Here is a 21,438-nt window from a genome sequence, read left to right on the forward strand (position 1 = left end):
TCTGCTCCTTTCTTCCTTCTCCCCGCTCGCCACCCCCTCCTTGGCATCATTGGAGAAGACATGGTGATCTCTATCTGAGGTTAAAGCACTGAGTAGGGAGCCCCCTGGCGGTGTGGTGCTGAGAGTGTGTCCATTCAGGTTCACCTCCTCTCGCAAGGGGAGGGGCCATTTTATGCTCTTGGAGGTAATTTGGAGGATCTAAAATCAGCTTCTCATTGCAGAGTTCACTGAGATTTGAGATACAATCATTTCCTTAAAAAATCTTTATTTCCACTTGAGGCAATCTGCAGATAGATGCCTACTTATAAGAAGGAATATGAGGGGCTCCTGGATGGCTCAGTCAGTTGAGTGTCCGACTTTGGCTCAGGTCATGATCTCACAGCTTGTGAGTTCCAACCCCGCGTCGGGCTCTGTGCTGACAGCTCGGAGCCTGGAGCCTGCTTCGGATTCTGTGTCTCCCTCTCCCTCTGCCCCAACCCACTCACATTCTGTCTCTGTCTCTCTCAAAACTAAATAAACATTAAAAAAATTAAAAAAAAAAGAAAAAGGAATATGAAATGGCATAGACACCTTTATTGGACAAGAAAGCATTTGACCCAGAGAAGAGAAAAAGCACCTCAGTTTCTCCCCTTAAGCAAATCATGAAATATTTTCATCTCGATTTCTTCTTTAACTTTTAAGTAAGCCTAATAACAGAGAAAAAACCAAAATCTTTTCAATACTGTCATGCCATCTCCTCATGGAAAAGCAGGGGATAGCCTGCTGGCCTGGGCATGTGGAGACCGTTGTTGACATAAACACTCTCTTCCTGATGTTCCTGAGAACATCTGTCCTTTGCCTGTGTACTGCCACACCTCACCTCCTCTTCTGCCTCCATTCTCTCTCTACCTCGTCCTACACGCAGAGTAGAATTCTTGCGTCTGTTGCCACCATTGCAACTTCACACACATCCCACTTATGGGTTTCATCCCAAACCCTTGCTTCTCCTCTTCTCTTCCCTCCTTCAGCACTTCATACTTACCAGATCCAAAACCGAACTCTCGACTCCCCAAAATTTCTCCCTTCACAGTCTTCTTTATTTCAGTAAATGGCAACTATTTTCTTCCACAACCTTGCAAGTCATTTCTGATTCCTCTTTTTTTCTTATGCCCCACAACCAATCCCACCGCATCCCTCAGTGATGCCAGCCCAGTCCACCATCGCCTCTCGCTTGGGCTATTTCAATAGTTTTCCAGTTGGTCTACAGCTTTTCACCTTTTTACCTAGCCTTTGCTTCATGCAATAACTGGAATCATCCTTCTAAAATGTTAGTCAGACCATGTCCCTCTTTAACTCAAAATTCTCGAGTGGCCACCCGTGTCACTCAAAGTAGAATCTAGACTCTTCTGCCATCCATATTTTGAGCTCATCACCTGTCAAGCTCTCACTGTTCCATTCTATCTACGTTGGCCTCACTGTGATTCCTTGAACATGTTGGTCACCCCACTGCCTCAGGGTCTTTGCACTTACTCTTTCTCCTGTGTCTATCACTTTTTCTCCCAGATAGATATTCACAGAACTTGCTCTCCCACTTCTCTGACTACCATATATATATATATATATATATATATATATATATATATAAAGCCCCTCCCCAATCGCTGTCACTTTTTATCCCCTCACCTGGCTTTATCGTTCTTATCATCTCTAATATGGTATACACTTCTCTGTTTACCCTGTTTCCAGTCACCAAAATGGATACTCCATAAGACCAGGAGTTCACTGCTTAGTTTACTGCTGTGGTCACAGCTTTTACTATACTCCTTGCCCACTAATATGTGCTCAAAAGATATTTGCAAAGTGAATGAATGAGCAAACCTTCCTTAGTTCTGTAACTTTTCCCCCTTCCCTGTTTCTCTTCTGAATTTCCTCATGATTTCTCCAAAAACACATGCCCTTAGTTCTATTGGAGAAAAAGCGGAGGTTACCCCAGAATCATTGATCTGCCACTATCATTTTACTTTTCCTCATTGCATCCCATGATTATTTGCTAATACCTACCTCATACCCCTCTAGTTTGAACTTCTAAAGTGCAAGAACCAAATCTTTTCTTTGAATCTGAGGCATCTATGACAAAGCCTAATACTTAGAAAACAAAACAAGTGAGCAGGTAAGTGAGTGAGTAAGTGGATGGATGAAATAAATACTGTAAGAGAATAAAAGCACAAATGGAGGGACGCCTGGGTGGCTCAGTCGGTTGAGCGTCCGACTTCAGCTCAGGTCATGATCTCACAGTCTGTGAGTTCAAGCCTCGCATCAGGCTCTGTACTGATGGCTCAGAGCCTGGAGCCTGCTTCCAATTCTGTGTCTCCCTCTCTCTCTGCCCCTTCCCTGCTCATGCTCTGTCTCTTTCTGTCTCAAAAATAAATAAAAACATTAAAAAAAATGTAAAAAAACAGCACAAATGGATAGGGCCAATTGAAAGCTGATAACCTTTGAAGTGCAATTATTATTTTCACCCACCAGTTCAAGTGGCTGAAAAGAGGCTTTTTCTGAGCCCTAAGGGTCAGTAAAACCTACTGAATGTAACAGTGTATGTTAGACACAAGTGAGTAGTTTGTTTCAAATTATAACAGTGGCAAAGGTGATTTTGCTTACAAATCATAAGTTTTAAACATATTCAATCAATATGGTACCCTGGAGAATCCATGTGAATTAATACTAATACACCTAATACTGATTAAGCTATGAAGCAGTTTGTGAACATTATCCTGATAGATTATACCTTGATTGTGCAGCTTTGTTATTATTAGGCACTATTGACATTTGTTGCAGAACTGTGGAGCCCATGTTTAAAGTCAGGTCAACACCCATCATGATATGACTGCCTTGTCATTGCGGTGGACAGACCCTCTGGGCGCCCCTCTGTCAGCCCTGTACCATGTGGTAATAAGACCATTCCTAGCAGCATATATTCTTGCTTTCTTACAGAAGTCTTGAGCTGGAATGAAGTAGAACGAGCCTTCAAAGTGTTTACTTTTGAGAGCCTGAAACTCTCTGAGGTTAATGAAGAAGGCATACTAATGCCTTCTGAGATGATGCATGGAACAGATTCTGAGATGTCCAACATACCGTGGGACAACCCTGCCAGATTTGCTAAACAGATAAGGCAGAAATACATCATGAAAATGAATACCCAAGAGGCCAAACACCAAACAGGTACAGTGCGTGGAGGGAACCAAAAGCATTCTTCTGTTTTATGATTGTTGATTTTTCTAGCATTGTGTCTGATGGAGTCTCTTTAAACTGACTAGATACTGAAGCCAAAGACAGAATTTTATTTGTGGATCAGAATTGGTCAATGTTGGTGCAAGAGGATGAAGTCAGTAAAGAACCTTCAGACCCTAGTCGGTCTGGTTCTAACAAAATGAAGCAGTCTGACCCAAACAGCAAGGAACCCTTAGACTATGAAAATATAGAGCTGTCAGAGCAGGAGACCAGCTTGAGGACTCAGTGCCAGTCTGCGCTGTCAGGTGAGTAATCGTGTGTGTGTGTGTGTGTGTGTGTGTGTGTAGACACTGTTATAGAATGTATTAATCCAAAAAATGATTCAAGAAACATTATCACTCATATGTGGAATTTAAGAAACACAACAGATGAATGTAGGCGAAGGGAAGGAAAAATAAGATTAAAACAAAGAGGCGGGAAAACCATAAGAGACGCTTAAATACAGAGAACAAACTGGCGGTTGCTGGAGGGGTATTGGGTGGGGGGATGGGCTAAATGGGTGATGGGCACTAAGGAGGGCACATGTTGGGATGAGCCTTGGGTGTTACCTATAAGTGATGAATCATTGGATTCTACTTCTGAAAACCAATACTACACTGTATGTTAATGAACTTGAATTCAAGTAAATAAATTTAAAATTTAAAAAAGAAACATTATCTAAATTTAAATGCCCCCCTGTTTCAATTGAAAAACTATTTAACATCTAAGGTATTTGGTTAATTAAACTTTGCTACTGAGTGAGTCCTTGTTATTTCAACCCTTGTTTTTTAAATTTTTTTTTTTTCAACGTTTATTCATTTTTGGGACAGAGAGAGACAGAGCATGAACGGGGGAGGGGCAGAGAGAGAGGGAGACACAGAATCGGAAACAGGCTCCAGGCTCTGAGCCATCAGCCCAGAGCCCGACGCGGGGCTCGAACTCGCGGACCGCGAGATCGTGACCTGGCTGAAGTCGGATGCTTAACCGACTGCGCCACCCAGGGGCCCCTCAACCCTTGTTTTTAAAATATCCTAAAGCCTGTTAGTGCACTCTTACCTGAGTAAATATAGTGAGGTGAACGTAATTAAACTTTCCTTATTAGTATTTCATAGGGTTATTGTGATTATATGAAAAATTATTTTAAAACTACCTGCAATAAGATAGTGAACTGCCTACTACAGAGCTTGGTACAAAATCAATGCTCAGTGAAGAACACTGATTCCCTTTCTCTCCTCCTTATAGCTCAGGTAATGACTCTTATTCTAAAATATAGCATCATAGGGGCACCTGGGTGGCTCAGTCAGTTAAGCATCCGACTTTGGCTCAGGTCATGGGTTCAGGTCATGATCTCACAGTTCATGAGTTCGAGCCCCACATCAGGCTCTGTGCTGACAGGTCAGAGCCTGGAGCCTGCTTTAGATTCTGTGTCTCCCTCGGTCTCTGCTTCTCCCCTGCTCATGCTCTGTCTTTCTCTCTCTCAAAACGAAACAAAACAAAACAAAACACCAAAAAAAACACATTAAAAAAATTAGAATATAGCATCATAAATGTTATATTAGGAAGTGTAGAAGCATAGGAGACTATTAGGCTAAATTTACTGAGCAATCTTATACATAGCTGTCAGATTAATCACTTAAAATACAGCTGTTAGTTTCCTGCTTACAACATTCAATGGCTCCCTACTAATAGAACCTAATTCTTTGGCCTGCTGTACCATGCGTCTCCAGTCATACCAAATTACTTTTCCAAAATCTTTTCCACTTTTTCCCTTTTGCTTACTTATCCCATGCTCTGGCCAAACAGAATTAGGCTCTATTTCCTCTACACAGCCTGCTGTTTTCAATCTGTGTCTTTCCTCCACAATACCCTTCGCCTAGAGCTTTCTTTTTTATTACAATTAGGTTTCAGTGGCACCTCCATGAAGCCTTGTTAGATGTGTCCAGCTAGAAATGGCTCCCTTAGCATTCCTGTGGTCACAGTTAATCTGTGCTCCCTTTATAGCATTAATGATCATTTCCTACTACTTATTACAATTATTCATACGTCTGTATTAAGTTTCCATAATACTATAGCTTCTTAAAGGTCACAGGTATGCTTATCTTAAAAATATTAAATGTATGCTGGGCAATAGAACAGGTATCAGCAAATTTTCACAGGATCAAAACTACAGAGTATATTCTCATACCACAGTGAAATTATGGTGGACATTAGTTACAAAAAAAATAACGGGAAAATACCTAAAATTTCCAAATTAAGAAATATACTTCTGCAAAACACCTCACTCAGTGAAAAAGTCACAATAGAAATTAAGAAATATTTCAAGTTGAATAGTAATGGAAATACTGAATATTAAGATTTCTATAATGCAGCTAAAGCAAGGGATACTCAGAGAGAAGTTCACAGCTTTAAATGAATACATTTTTAAAAAGAAAGCTAAAAATTAATTAGCCAAACATCAGCCTCAAGTTGTTAGATAAAGATGAACAAAATAAATCCAAATAAAGTAAAAGGAAGAAAATAAAATAAGAGTAAATTATTAAGATATAAAGTATAGATGTAACAAGGAAGAACAAATAATATAACAGTGTGGTTCTTTGAAAAGACTTTTAAAATTAATAAATTATTTTTTTTAGAAAAGGCTGATCACATAGAAAGTAAGCATAAATAATAATAACAGGAATAAAAATCAATAGGAATAAAGAAACAGACTTTTTTCTGATCCTACAGAAATGTAAAAGATAATAAGAGGATATGAGCAACTTTATTCCACTAAACATAAGAATGAAATGAGCAAATGACTAGAAAAGTATATCTTACCAACAGTGACTCAAGAAGAAATAGTGTTGTAATTGTTTAAATAAATTAAATCAATAATTAAAAATCCTCCAGGGTGCCTGGGTGGCTTAGAGTCAGTTGAGTGTCCAACTCTTGATTTCAACTCAGGTCATTATCCCAGGGTCACGGGATTGGACCCCCCCCACATTGGGCTTCATGCTGAGCATGGAACCTACTTAAGATTTTCTCTCTCTCTCTCTCTCTCTCTCTCTCTGCCCCTCCCCCCCAGTTTGTGCTCTCTTTATCTCTCTCAAGTAAAAATAAATAGATAGATAAAATAAATAAATAAAAATATAAAAATCCTCCCCAAAAGGACACACCCAACGCAAATATTCTTATTTACTAGTGATACCACTCAAAAAAGAAAAATTTTGACCTTAAAAATTATTCCCAGAAATAAAAAAAAAGTGTATCCTTCCCTACTCATTTTAGGAAGCTAGCATAAGCCTTAAAATCAAACTGTCAACAATAGTACTACAAAAGAAAATTATACATCAAACAGATTCATGAACGCAGATGCAAAAATCCTGAATAAAACATACGTAAGCTGATCTAGCAATATACAAAATGATACTAATACATCACAAGCAAGTTGTTTTTATAACAGGAATAGAGAAAAAACATACATTGTAAAAATCAATATAATTTATCAATTAACACACTAATGAGAAAAATTATATAATCATTCTCAATCGATGCAGAAAAAGCACTTAAAACTCTAGAAATTCATGAAAAAAAAACTTAGCAAACTAGCAATAGAAGGAAAAATTTCCTACCTCGTAAAGTTTATTCTTAAATTGCTACAACAAACATTATATATCAAGATAAAATGTTGAAAGATTTCCCTTGACACCAGGAAGGTATATACTATAAACACTTGTATTCAGTATTACATTGGAGATGCTAGCCAACTCAGTAAGGTAAGAAAAAGAGATGAAAATGTAAGATTTGAAAGGAAGAAACAAAACTATTACTATTTGTAAATATTGTGTATGTAGAAAACCCAAAATGATCCACACAAAAAAAATCAGGATTAATATGATAGTTTAACAAGGAGGTCATGGTTATAAAAGGACACACATAAAATGTCTGCAGTGCTGGGACTTTATCATGATTCACGATACTAAGCATTTCTGTTCTATGTACTTCTCTGTATGTGTTATAACTCATAATTTTAAAAAGCATTAAACAAAAGTAAGTCATCAGTGCCATAAGAGAACAGATGTGAAGTCAGTATTTTTTTAAACACTTATTTATTTTGTGAGAAAGAGAGAGAGATCACAAGCAGGAAAGAGGCAAAGAGAGAGGGAGAGAGAGAATCTCAAGCAGGCTCCATGCTGTCAGCACAGAGCCCAACATGGGGCTCAATCTCAAAAACCATGAGATCATGACCTGAGCAGAAATCAAGAGCTGGACAATTAACTGACTGAGCCCGCCAGGAGCCCCAAGTCAGTATTGACCGAATAGTCATCTTGCCATTTTCATTTACTCAGATGAGGGTAAAAGAGGAAGTCATTGATAGAGTAGAATTAGGGAAAATCTGATTGCTGATTAGTAGAGCAGATAAGTGAGGGTGAGGGGAACAGAGGAGAGAAGGATATAACATTTATTTAGTAATGCCCTGCTATATTCCAAGCACCATGCTAAGACATTTTACGTATATTAACTAGTATTCAATATAAACTTCAAGTCTATGAGTAAGATACTATTATCCCAATTCTAAAGACAAGGAGTTGAAGACCAGAGGGGTTAAGTAACTTGTTCAACTACATACAAGTAGGAGGAAGTCAGGATTCCAACAGAGAGCTAACTCCAAACCAGTGCTGTGTCTTGTGGCTTCCTCAGTTCCAGAAATTTCTTGTCTATGGGCTTAGCCACACTCATGGTCTCTTCTTTATGCTGATACTTAACTCGATTTTATTACCGTTGGGTCTTACTTCCCAAAAGGGTTGATTTCCTATTTCTCTGTTCTAAGTGCCCTTACGTATTAGCCTAGCTCACAGAAATAATTAAGCCAAATAAGTTAATCTGGGATTTTATGGCATTAGTGCATCCTGTGGGAATGTAAATGTATGACAAAGAAGTCACTTTGTGTTAATATGGATCCAGAATAAGCCAGGAAAGATATAAGGCCTGAGGTTTTTTCCTTTGTGTTTTGTTCTTTTCTTTAGAAGAGCAACTGGTGTATAGTTTTCTTCAGGCAACTTTTGCCACCTGGTGGTCAGACCATGTAAATTAGCGTTCCAAATCCTGGTGGAAAGTAGATGATTTGAGCAACTCTAAATCTTCGGGGCTAAAAATGCTATAATGGATAGTGTGTCCTAGAGATGGAGCAATCCTTGAGAGCTGAACCCCCACAACCTGTAAAGGATCCTATAGGGTGTGTATTGACCCCCATCAAGGAACTGTTACAGTTAGACAGGGGAGGGTGGCTGAGCTTTGGTGCCCCATGATGGCTGCTGTGTCTAAGGGAACTTGTTGTTGGTCTTGCGTGCCCCCCCCAACTCTGAATTGTACTTCTAAAGCAGCCACTTGAAATCGTTTGAAACAAAGCAGAAATTGTTCACGTATTTCCTGCAAAACCATCTTAGCATCAAATACATATAAAAACCTGTTGCTGGATGTGAAGGACTGAATATTTGTGCTTTTCTTAACCAAACACTGGATTTCCATCTGAGACTGTTTTTGAACTTGACAGGGCCTATTGGATATTTATGAAAAACCTGAGAGTTGATAACCGTGAGGCTATGGGTTTAGATGTGCCCTCTATGCTTGTTGGGTGTTTTTTTAATAAAGTAACTGCTTTGCAGAGGGATCTTGTTATCTCTAAAGTAAAACAGATTAGGAAAGCTGTTTTTCAAAGGGATGAGAAAGCATCCATTTCCAGATGTGTCAAAAACTACTGAATCACACTGTCAAAGGATTATGGGGTTGAAGGCAGAATCAGAAAGAAAGGAAAAAATGATTTTTACTCTACTATTAAATAAAGAGTTCAGATTGGTTTTAGAATGTTCTTTCCTTTGACAAAATAACTGATGCACAGTTTTTTAAAATATATTTTCTAAACTGGAGACTTTTTCTGCTGGATCCTTAGACACAGGAGGGAATATCAAATCTCCCGGAAATCTGGCAGACCACAGAATAGAATAATTTTTATTCCACAGATTTCATATCAATTGCTTTAGGGACACAAGGGACATCATGGTCTATTTAGAGTTATAGTTGGCCCGAGTTTTCTCTTGAGTAGATGTATTTATATAAATACTGAACTGAATTGACTTTATAGTTTTCCCCTAAATCAAAATGGAACATTCATGCCAACACCTTCACCAGCCCAAGGCAAGATGAAACTAGTAGCAAAAATGTAAGTAGCTATGCTCCTAAAAGAAAGAAAAACATTGGTTTATCCTTGGTAGACATGATTAACTACTCCCGCTAGAGGTGTAGATACAGTTCTCTTTGCCACAGAATGAACCTGAATCTTATGCTTACCCTAAAATAAGCTTTTGTTTTGGGTTTCTTCCACAGTTCTTCTCTCTCTGTATGGCTTTAGATACATTTCCAGTTTTATTATATGATATAGATTTTCCTCATTCAATCAGAACGAACTGTACTGAAGTCCCACCATGTGCTGGGCACTCGGGGTACAGTTACAGAAAATAAGAGCAGGTTCTTATTCTCCAGGAATTCACATCCAAGATGGAGAGATAGACACAAGTAAATATTATCAGATGCTAGTAAATGCCATGATTAAAAATACAACAGGGTGAAAGGCAGAAAAGCCCTGGAAGAGATGACATTGGAGTAACAATATGAATGAAATAAGGGTTTGAACCAAGTGATTATCTAAAAGTAAAGCAAGACAGAATGAAAGGCAAGTGTAAAAACTTTAAGACACAGCAAGCAAGCTGGAGAGCCTGGAGAGGAAGGAGCAAAACGCGAGTAGAAGGGATGTGTTTGGAGAGTGAAGGTGGGACCATTTTATATATGACTATGCAGCGATTAATTTGCTGTTGTTCTAAGGTTGGTAAAAAGCCATGTTGGCTCAGTTATTCAGCGGCATCACAAATACATTACCCCAAGATTCATCACCCACTCCATTTCTTTGGTCAAACTGGGAATGTGCTATATAGTTTATCCATTTATATATGAGAGATTCAGAATCACAAGAGCTGTAGTTTAATCAGCGAATATTTGCAACTCATAAAGGTAAAGGTACATTTTTAGAAGTGAGGGAGATAGCCTGAAGGCATAATTATCTGATATGATTTAGGAATGTATCATAGAGGAAGCTGGGTTCTTTTCCAAGGGTTTAGTATAACTTTTCTAGGTAGACACGGATTTAGAATTATTGACACAAACACCTTTTTGGAGGCATGAAACATGCCTTTCAGGAATTACCTTTTCAGCACAGAAACATAGATCATATGGGCAACAAAAAGGCACAGCACTGACAAAGGCAAGAACAAAGCCCAAACACAACTGGATGTTGGTGTCTTTGATTTACAGAACAGATCACGAACAATGAGATCAAAGATGAAGCAGTCACAAAGGCTGATCCTCTTGAAAAGGTAAGGAATTGTTTTCCTATAAGTGTAGATACAAGTAAGATGATCTGAGAAAACTGTGACCCAGAGTGAGAAACACACACACACACACACACAAAGGAGATGCTTAGCAGGATAAGGAAGGGGATTACTCGGACATCCTCAGACCAGCTCCAACTGGAGAGAAAGGAGTTAATTTCACTAGCGGCTTAAGCAAAACTTCCAAGCTCCATGCTCCTCTCTAGACAGTGTGGCTTGGCAACCTCACAAACACCTGCTGACCATACAGCCATGTAGAACTAATGCTGTCTTGAAGTGAGTTCAGAAAACCTGCCTATAATTGCTAACAGGACTCAGAAGAGTATAACCTAACAATAAAAATATTTAGATTATGTTGCCCATAAAAAAAAAAAACTCAAAGGCATACTCTTTCTGGCAGCAGCTCTCCTAAAATGTTGCCATATGGATTTATACATATGCAGATTTCCCCAATTAAAATGGAGTGCATGCTGGTTAGTCGATGGAGTGCATGCTGGTTAGTCGATGGAGTCCAAGAGGGCTCCATTTGGACTTGAACAAATTAAAGCTGAAATTGTACTCCTATGGTTTTTTAGAAACCCAAGAAGATGACTGTGGAAGCAGACCTGGAGGACATAAAGAAAACGCAACAACGCAGTTTAATGGACTGGAGTTACACTGAACATTTTAAACCGAAAGTTCTGCTTCAGGTATTAATGGACCGTGAGTCTCCAGGAGACGGTTGGACAGGTCTGGGGAGTCATGGTATGATTTAGAACAGTTCGCTTCTAGGTCACTCTCTCAGATCTACTTCTGATCAATATTCCCATTTACTTCAGCTTTTAAATGAATGTATTCCCAGATCGAGCTATGCACGCCCAGGGAATCTCCACCCAAAGGGATGTTTTTATAAAACCTTGAAGAAGAAAGGAAATAGACATGACTGCTGCACATATTTTCTAAGAACAAAAGTAAGGCATTATGGGAAAGCAATCTTATTTTTCCCATATTGCCTATCAGTTCTACGAAGTTTTCACTACATTTCAAAGTATTTTCTGATGCAGTTTACAGGTCAATGGAACCTGTGATAGCTAGTGTTTATTGAGCACTTACCATTTTGCTAGCAATGATTAGTAAGTATTATTTGTTCATTTAATCCTTGCAACAGTCCTTTGAAGTAGAAACCTATGTAAATAATAGAAAATTGAGACATCTTGACCAAGAGTAACTTTTGCCCAAGGTCACATGGCTGGCAAGTGAGAGAAGCAAGAAATGAACCCAAGAAATCTGGCCACAGAACTTGTGCTCATGCAAAATAACAAGTAACCCTACATTTTCTGTGTATACATTTTATGCAAAAACCTGTACTTGCTTTTATCTTTTTAACTACTGACATCAAAGTTTTAGATCCACACATTTTTTTAAATGTTTATTTATTTGAGAGAGAGCTCATGCGTGCAAGGGTGGGAAGGGGCAGAGAGAGAGAGAGAATCCCAAGCAGGCTCTGCGCTGTCAGCAAAGAGCCTGCCGCAGGGCTCGATCTAATGAACCGGAGATCATGACCTGAGCCGAGATCAAGAGTCAGGCATTTAACCAACTGAGCCACCCAGGAGCCCCTACCTCTACACAGTTTTAAACCCAGAAAGTTCTATAAAGAGTCTTATGAAAAATAGCAACTCCCTCCTACCCCCGTGCCCAAATTCTCAGAGGTAAAAATCTTCAAGGCATTTACAGGTTTCTTGTGTTACTTAACTCAGTTACCTCTAATAATGAGTATATTTTGTTTAGTTTTACTTTTGGTTGGGCATCACCATCAACTGATTCTCTCTTGAGGAAATAGCTGCCAACCCCCATCTAACGTATGCATGTGCATGTGAACACACACACACACACACACACACACGTACACTCTCACTCATATACTCCCTTCTTCCCATTCTCTGACACTGTTAACTATATCATCATTTTTGTGTAGCTCAATATTGAATATTTAGTTTATTTCATTTTTATAAATTTTATTCATAGCTGAACTATTACATTTTCTTTCTTGATACTATTTTTGTTTTCCTTGGTGTTTGTTTTCCCATTTTTTTTCCTTTGTGTAGTTTACTATGCATTTATATTACTCATCCCCAAACTCTCCACCAAAGAGTGAAATCTCCTCTCAATACATTAAACCACACAGGCACTCAATCAATTTTATCATCTAAGCCACCTCTCTCCCATATGCTCTGAACTCCCGCTTGCCCTCCAGGCCTACTTCACAGCTGTGGCCCTGGGAGCTTCCTTTCTTATCATCTGGGTCACATCCTTGGCCTCTCTTTCCAACCAGACACTGGGTTCCTGAATCACGTGTCATCTTCTTTCCTGAGTTACTCCCTTTTTGTAGGGAGCTATCACTTCTAATTGCTTTCTGAATTAAAATTCATGGCAGGTAAATTGGGGGAGGGGGCATTGGATGTGTGAAACCCTCTTAATTCTACCCTTACGTTTGAGTGACACTTTGGCTTTACATAAAATGCTCAGTCAGAAAGCATTTTCCCTCAACATTTTGAAGGCATTCCTCAATTGTCTTCTAGCTTCTTGGGTTGTCCTTGAGGAAAAGCAACAATGAAATTCTGATTCCTGATGAGTTGTTTGAGCCTGTTTTTTTCCTTCTGTCTGGGAGGTTTTAAGATCTTCTGTTTGCTCCAGTGTTGTTGGTTTCCTGTTGATGTGCCTTGGTGTGGTTCTATTTCCAAGTATCGTAGTGGTAAGCCCAGAACAATCCAGAGACTCCTGTCTTTATATTCTAGAACAAATGTTCTGTAATCATTTCTTTGATAACCTTCTCCCTACTGTTTTTTCTGTTTCTTCTTTCTGTTATTCTGGTGCTGAACTTTCTGGACTGAACTTCCAATTTCCTTACCTTTTCTCTCCTAATTTCCAATACTTGTCTTTTTTTTTTTTTTTTTTTTTCCTGGAGATATGGCTCAGCTTTCATTTGGTTTTTCTACTGAGGCTTCTATTTCTGTTATCATCATTTTTAATTTCCTAAAGTTCTATTTATAATTGCAAATTACATTTTTATAGCATCTTATTTGTCTTACTTGATACCATATCTTCTCTTATCTCTATGAGGATATTAAAGTCCTTTGAGGTCTTAGTGTTTTATCCCTAGATTGTGTCTTTTTCCTCAAATTTTTTTCTTTTTCTCTCAAGTTTATTTTTACTTATGTTTTTTGGTCTTTATTTTTCATTTCAGAGAATAATACCTCATGATATTTGCCTTTTTCTTCATGTTAATAATGAGACACTAAAAATATCATAGGAAGTACTACTGTATGAGGTCAGGGAAGGAGGGAGTTGTCAATAAATGGACTTCATTTTGGGTGACTTGGCTGGGTAGTTTCCTTGGGATACCCATCAGTGTTGGTATATTAGTCTGTACCCTTAAGCCATTTAAATTCTCCAGGGGAGAAAACCCCTAATCTCCTAACTGAAAGATATAACTTACCTGTCAGGGTTTTGGAAACTGAGTGGTGGGGGGAAGGCAGTTACACTTCTTACCATCCAGTCTCTAGATCTGCATTGTTCAATATGGTAACCACTACTCACAGGTAGCTTCTGACTACCTGAAATGTACTTTGTCCAAATTGAGACATTCTGTATGTTTGCTATAGTATATACTATAGTATATAAGCAATACTTATATACTTATATATAGTATATATATTACTTCTAATATATATATGTATGTAGTATTATAATACTATATAAGTAATATATATTATACTATTATGTATTATATATAATATATAGTATATAAATTACTTATATACTATAGTATATATTACTTAAATAATATAGTATATATTACTTATTATTATATATGTTACTACATGTATACTATATATTTGGTTTAAGTATATATACCAAATTTCAAAAACTTAATATGAAAAAGGTGATATATCCCATTAACAATTTTTATATTCATTACATATTGAAATGATAATTTTTTGACATATTGAGTTAAATAAAATATATATTTGTTTAGGTTTTTATTTATTTATTTTGAGAGAAAGAGACGGACAGAGAGCGAGTGGGGGAGGGGCAGAGAGAGGAACAGACAGAACCCTAAGCAGGCTCCCCCCTGTCAGCGCAGAACCTGACACAGGGCTCATGACCTGAGCCAAGACCAAGAGTTGGATGCTTAACTGACTGAGCCATCCAGGCGCCCCAAATAAAATATATTTTAAAAAGTAATCTTATCTGTTTCTTTTTACTTATAAAGTATGGCTACTATAAAAAGTAGAATTATACATGTGGGTCACCTTATATTTCTTGGACATCAATTTATGCTTTTAAACAATTCTCATTTTTTCTGTAGCACATCTTCCCCTTAGCAGTGCCTGGGATCCCTCTTCTTAGAATCCACGGGGTCATTTCTATAGGTCATAATCCTCCCTTTGTCCGCTGAGGTGGGAGATGGGCAGATGCCTAGTTGCTCAGAATCGTCGAGGGCTTCCGGAGGCCCTAACGGCTTCTTAAAAATACTCTAATCTTCCTATTTTCAGTGTCTCCTTGACCCCACTCTCAGAGTGGGGCAGTGCTCTGGTACTTTCTGGAGCCTTTCTGCACTTCTGCACAAGGTTACTTGTGGCCTCTCGTAAAATTAATCTTAGAATTTGATTTTCTTTCTACCGGCAGTTACCCCTATCCTTCTGCTTTCCAGCTTCTCAACTGTTGTTGCCTTTGTCTCCTCTCCTGTGACCTTCAGCTTTGTGGTACTAAAACCCAGTAATTTTACTGTTCTTTTAATTAGGTGTCAAGAAGTACATGGGTTTCATCTCTCATCTTTAAAATGGAAGTTCATGGGGCGCCTGGGTGGCGCAGTCGGTTAAGCGTCCGACTTCAGCCAGGTCACGATCTCGCGGTCCGTGAGTTCGAGCCCCGCGTCAGGCTCTGGGCTGATGGCTCAGAGCCTGGAGCCTGTTTCCGATTCTGTGTCTCCCTCTCTCTCTGCCCCTCCCCCGTTCATGCTCTCTCTCTATCCCAAAAATAAATAAACGTTTAAAAAAAAAAAAAATAAATAAATAAATAAAATGGAAGTTCATTTCAGGCTTTGGCTTTTTTTCGATTTGGCTCTGTCCTCACCCCTTTATGAATCACTGTCCTGCCACATCTAATGGACAATTATCTTGCTTCATCTTCCTTGGTCTTTTCACAGCATCGCAGAGCTGATCACTTCACTGTGAAACACTGCCCACTCTCGGTTTCCAAGGTGCCAAACTGTACTTCTCCTCAGTGCTCTGTTTGGACTTTTGTTGACCTAATGTCTACATATCGAAATGGCTTGAGTCTGAGCCCTGAAACTTCTTCTCTCCTCTGCAAACATCCTTGTGACGATTTCATCTATTATCTATGACCTAATGCTAATGACTGCTACAATTTTATCTTCCAAATGATTTCTTAGTTCCATACTAGGATACCTAACTCCAAATTCCACTTGAATTTATGACAGGCGTCTCAACTTCAGGGTCCCACACAAAGCTATAATTTTCCCACGTGAGCATGTTTCTCTCCTCATCCATCTCAGAAAATGTCACCTTCAAGCCAGAAGGCTAAGAGTTCTTACTTATCTCAGCTTGACTACATCCCTCATGTCTGATCCATCGTCAGATTTTGAAGGATGTACCTCAAAATATATCTTCAAGCTCTTCACCACCTCCACTGTTGCTACAGCCACCCTCCTCTTCTCCTGCAACATCCTCCTAATCATTAACCTACTTCTGCTCTCGTCCAGTCCATTCTATGAATCAGATACTCCCATCAATTTCATCTACTTAGGACACCTCCCTGAATCCAGGATGATCTGTAAAAATCTTTATTAAATTTTAGAGGAAAATCTCATCTATCTTGTTCATTTTTTCCCCAAGAACCTACACAGTACCTGGCACATAGTAGGTGTTTATTTTTTAACTGAACTATAAATAACACAGTGTTATATTAGTTTCAGGTGTAAAATATAATGATTCAACTAGTCTATACATTTCTCAATGCTCATCCCACTAAGTGTACTTTTAATCCCCTTTCTCTATTTCACCCATTCCCTACCCACCTCCCCTCTGGGCAGTCACCAGTTTGTTCTCTGTATTTAGGAGTCTGGTTTTTTGTTTGTCTCTTTTTCCTTTGTTTTGTTTCTTGAATTCCACATATGAGTGAAATAATATAGTGTTTTTCTTTCTCTGACGGACTTATTTCACTTAGCATTGCACCCTCCAGATCCATCCATGTTGTTGTAAATGGCAAGGTTTCATTATCTATCTATCTATCTCCCCAGATCCATCCATGTTGTTGCAAATGGCAAGGTTTCATTATCTATCTATCTATCTATTTTACATCTTCTTTATCCATCTTCTGTGGTTGGACAGTTGGGTTGCCTCCATATCTTGGCTACTGTGAATAATGCTTCAATAAATATGTGTTTATTTTTAATAAAAAAAATTTAACTAAAGTTCATGGCACCACAATATTAATATAGGATAATAGGGAAAAGCCAAATAGTAAAAAAAAAATGGAGAGGAAAGATACTATTTGAAAACTTATCAAACATTGATTGAGAGCAGCCATAGCTCTGAGAAACTTAGTGCTATAAATTCTAGCAGCCAAAGTAAACATGAAAACAAATTTTACAGAGCTCTCTAATGGAAAGAAGGATTCATGTTCATCAGAAATGAACATGTTTTGTTTGGGGGTTTAAAGTCTAAAAGGAATTTGCATCTCCAAAAAGTAAAGTAATGAATAGTACCCTATGTAACAACAACAACAAAATTAATGCAAAGATATTCACCACATGTGTGTCTCTGATATTGCCTCTCGGGGAACAGATGTAATAGTTTCAATACCACTCCATAAAGACACTCATACAGGGGACTAGATTCGGGAAGTAAATGTATTATTTTGGTAATGCTACCAGTGTAAAATTGAAAGCAAAAGTAAAACAGTCCTTTCCTAACATAATATGCAATTCCATGCCTTCAGATCACCCACCAGCAGAGAACTGAAAGTTCCTGCATGAGATTGATGTTGAAAACGAAAACAAAAACAACAATCCACAGCTGTGTAATTTATTTCCCTGTGGACATGTTTCCTTATATTGATTGGCAGTGAAATAGAAGCAGGACAAAGTGTGCCCTGCCCTCTGTGCCCCTCTGTCAGTAGCTGAGATCGCAGTGCATGCTGAGGGTGGAATGTTTTGGAAAAGGCCAAGGTTAGAAGTCACGTGCAAACAGTATGTATGAGAAAGACCATGCACCTTGTTCCTCTGTACTACAGCATGGTGTGGTGGAGTGCACTCTTTGGAGTGCAAAAATGATGACACAGAGACTGGTGTCCTGGCACCAGGACTTACGAACTCTATCTTCTTAGTCAAACCTCTCATCCTTTCTCAGCCCCAGTTTACACTGAAAAAAATGAGGATTTTAATATTTCAAAATAGGAAAAATAATTGTTCCTATTTATCCGGGGTTTTTAATGACAAGAAAATGAGACGATCTATATGAAGGCATGGAAAACGTTAAATAACTGCTTGACTTAATTATTATCTCCAAGCCTGAATAAAAAACACTTGAGCAAATGCCTCTATGCCTGGAGGCTAGTATTTTATTTTCTGTAAGAGTTGCTGAAATGTTCCCCCCAAATTCTACCACTGATGTTCTCAGCGTGGAAATAAAGGGATGAGGGTAAGGGGGCAGAGACATACCTTAGCAGGAGATGCTTCTCATGGAAAAAAAGACACAACAATGTAATTATTTTGATTTCAGGTTCTTCAAGAAGCCAGGCAGCAATACAGGTGGATTGATTCTTACTACCATACGCAAGACAACTCTCTACTTTTAGTCTTTCATAATCCAATGAATATTCAACGTCTGCATTGTGAATATTGGAATATTGCTCTTCACTCCAATGTTGGATTCAGGTAACCACCTTGGACAGTTTAGTTGATTATTATCTTATTTTAGTTAGCTTGTTAGTTACTTGGTTAATTAGCTTTCAGTTCCTTAGCCTAAGGTAAGTGCTTCAAGCCAAACACTAAACCTTCAATTTAGTTTATCAAGTTGCATGTTTGAGGTGTACCAGGCACTGTAATAAGCATTAAAACTATACCAAATAAACAAGACAGACATCATTCCTGGAGCCATTAAGTCTAGTGGGGATTTCATTACCTTACATTTGATTTATTTAGACCCTAATAAAACTGCCTCTGAAAGATTCCAAGTAGAAACTATAACACATGACATTCTTCATGCTGGTTTTGGATAACTCCACTTGATCTGGGGAAGACTCCAAAGTAGGGCAACTGAGTGACATATCAACACAGCGGTCAGGTGCTCAGCAAACTGAGACCTCTAGGAATCAGTGATGTTTTTTTTCTGCCAACCTCCTTAATTATTTCTTGATGATCTTAAAGCTTTGCTCTGTCCTCTCAGTAATTATGAGAACATTTCATTATTTTTTCAATGCCGGTTAATGTATATCCAGTATTTATTTATTTATTTATTTATTTATTTGTACAGCGTTGTTTTAGTTTAAAGGGATACAGAAAGACACAGAGAATGGGCTTACAGAATAACTGGGAAAACAGGTCGTGTGCTAATCCTTTGCTCACATATACAGTAGCTTACATAATATAGCACATTATTTGGGGAAGGGTAGGAATGCTTCACATGGAAAACTATTTAGAGGTAGTGGCTCCCTACGGACTGGATGGCAGAGCCCAATGGGAGAGACAACATTGGGAAAGGATGAGGAACAGATGATCTACAAGCTTTGCAGTTCTTCTAAAGTTAATCTCTTATCCAGGATTTCTATTTCTTCTTCAGTTACTTTTGGTGATTTTTGTTCTACACATTCATGCATGACATTTGGATTTTGGATGTCTTTCGGAATGAAATTAAACAGTCGTCTCACAATAAATGCCCATTCCTGAGAGAGATGTATTAGCGTCTGTCTTTATGATTATAGTTTTGTCTATTTCTCCTGTTAGTTTTGCATGTATTGTGTGTATATGTGTGTATGTCTAAACTTACTTTTGAATCTGTATTTCAGAAGCATCCTTCTTAATGCATTGTAACTTTTATCAATATGAGCAAATGTCTCTCTGTGTTCCCCTTAATGCTTTTCACCTTGAATTTCACCACGTTTGATATTAATATTGTTGGATAGTCTTCTTATACAGAAATTTACTGATAGGACTTTCTCAATAATTTTACATGTCAACTGGGAATTGTGTCTCACTACGTTAATAGAAAACGGACTACAGGGGCGCCTGGGTGGCGCAGTCGGTTGAGCGTCCGACTTCAGCCAGGTCACGATCTCGCGGTCCGTGAGTTCGAGCCCCGCGTCGGGCTCTGGGCTGATGGCTCAGAGCCTGGAGCCTGTTTCCGATTCTGTGTCTCCCTCTCTCTCTGCCCCTCCCCCGTTCATGCTCTGTCTCTCTCTGTCCCAAAAATAAATAAACGTTGAAAAAAAATTAAAAAAAAAAGAAAAGAAAACGGACTACAGTGGCTAACCTAATAAGGGAATTCTTTTTCTTCTGTAGTGACAAATTTAGAATTGGGCAGTATCTCAGGGGTAGTTCAGCTACTCACCTAAGTCATCAAAGAGCTGGACTTTCTCTGGCTTTCTAGCCAGCCATCTGCCACCCTTTTATTTTTCTGCGTCATTTTGATTTGTAGATACATGTCTTTTCAGTGTTACCTTGGATTTTTCCAGCTACTCTGAGATCCTCTGTCTTTGAAAGATTTTTATAATTAATTTAATAATTAATAACAATATTTTAAAACTTTATATTTTAAAGAATTAATCTATTCACTTCTATTTTTATAAGGGGTATGTTTGGCCTCATTCTTACCATTTAATTTTACATGCATATTTCTACTTTAGGATTAATCCCTTTTCATCCTTAGATTGAATTTTCTTAGTTCATTCTTAGTGTGTGATGTTTTTAAAGTTATATATTCTATTAATATCCCTATAGAGGTTATCCTTTTAAATCACATATTTAAATATTTTTATATCGTAATTGGAGCTAATGAGTATGAATATCATTCCACAGATGTTAAAATTTTTAACATATTTTTACTTACTCCCAAGAAATCGCCATTTTGAAATTGTCTAGAAATTTTATTTCCAACTGTTAAGTAATATTTTTAATCACAGACAAGTAGCACAAATAATTATTTACATTTAATTACAAATTGTACTGTTTTCTTCCTCAGCCCTTTTATTTATATACCATATTGTCTTCTTTCTTGGATTTATTTTTTCAATGCAGCTGGAGTACATTTGTGACTAATTCTTTCAGAAAGTATCTGGCTGGGGAATTCCTGAGTCATTGCATGCTGAAATATTCTTTATTTTGTCATCTCATTTGAATACTGATTGGGCTGTGTACGAGTCTGTGTTCCCTCATCATGAATAAATAGCAAGAACTCTAGGTTTTGTTTGAAAGGCAGACACATCGAAAGGTTCTGAACCTGAGAGAGACATGATCTGCCTTTGAAGTGAAAAACATCTCTCTCTTCTGTGTTGAGAATAGACTACAGGGGGTTAAGGGTAGGTACAGGGAGACCAGTTGGGGGGCTACTGCAGTCATCCCAGCAAGGGGCGATGGTGGCTTAGACCAGGAAGAGAACAGTGAAGCAAATGAGAAATGATTAGATTTTGAATATGTTTTTTATTTATTTATTTATTTATTTATTTATTTATTTTATCAATTTTTTTTTCAACGTTTATTTATTTTTGGGAC

The 21,438-nt window shown here is 38.1% G+C and overlaps 1 protein-coding gene across 1 annotated transcript in view; it reads left to right on the top strand.

Annotated features, from left to right (window-relative positions):
• Positions 1 to 21,438, top strand: part of SPAG17 (sperm associated antigen 17) — a 215,282-nt gene that overhangs the window by 98,494 nt on the left and 95,350 nt on the right. Inside the window, exons 14-18 of the mRNA XM_047085237.1 lie at positions 2,971 to 3,198; positions 3,294 to 3,512; positions 10,591 to 10,652; positions 11,243 to 11,356; positions 18,452 to 18,606. Of these exons, the coding sequence (XP_046941193.1) occupies positions 2,971 to 3,198; positions 3,294 to 3,512; positions 10,591 to 10,652; positions 11,243 to 11,356; positions 18,452 to 18,606 (778 nt within the window). The remainder of the gene's footprint in view (positions 1 to 2,970; positions 3,199 to 3,293; positions 3,513 to 10,590; positions 10,653 to 11,242; positions 11,357 to 18,451; positions 18,607 to 21,438) is intronic.

The sequence above is a fragment of the Lynx rufus genome, unplaced genomic scaffold (genome assembly GCF_022079265.1).
Source record: "Lynx rufus isolate CCGP_SWC_20201006 ecotype Redwood Valley unplaced genomic scaffold, mLynRuf1.p SCAF_2, whole genome shotgun sequence".
Taxonomy (NCBI): domain Eukaryota; kingdom Metazoa; phylum Chordata; class Mammalia; order Carnivora; family Felidae; genus Lynx; species Lynx rufus.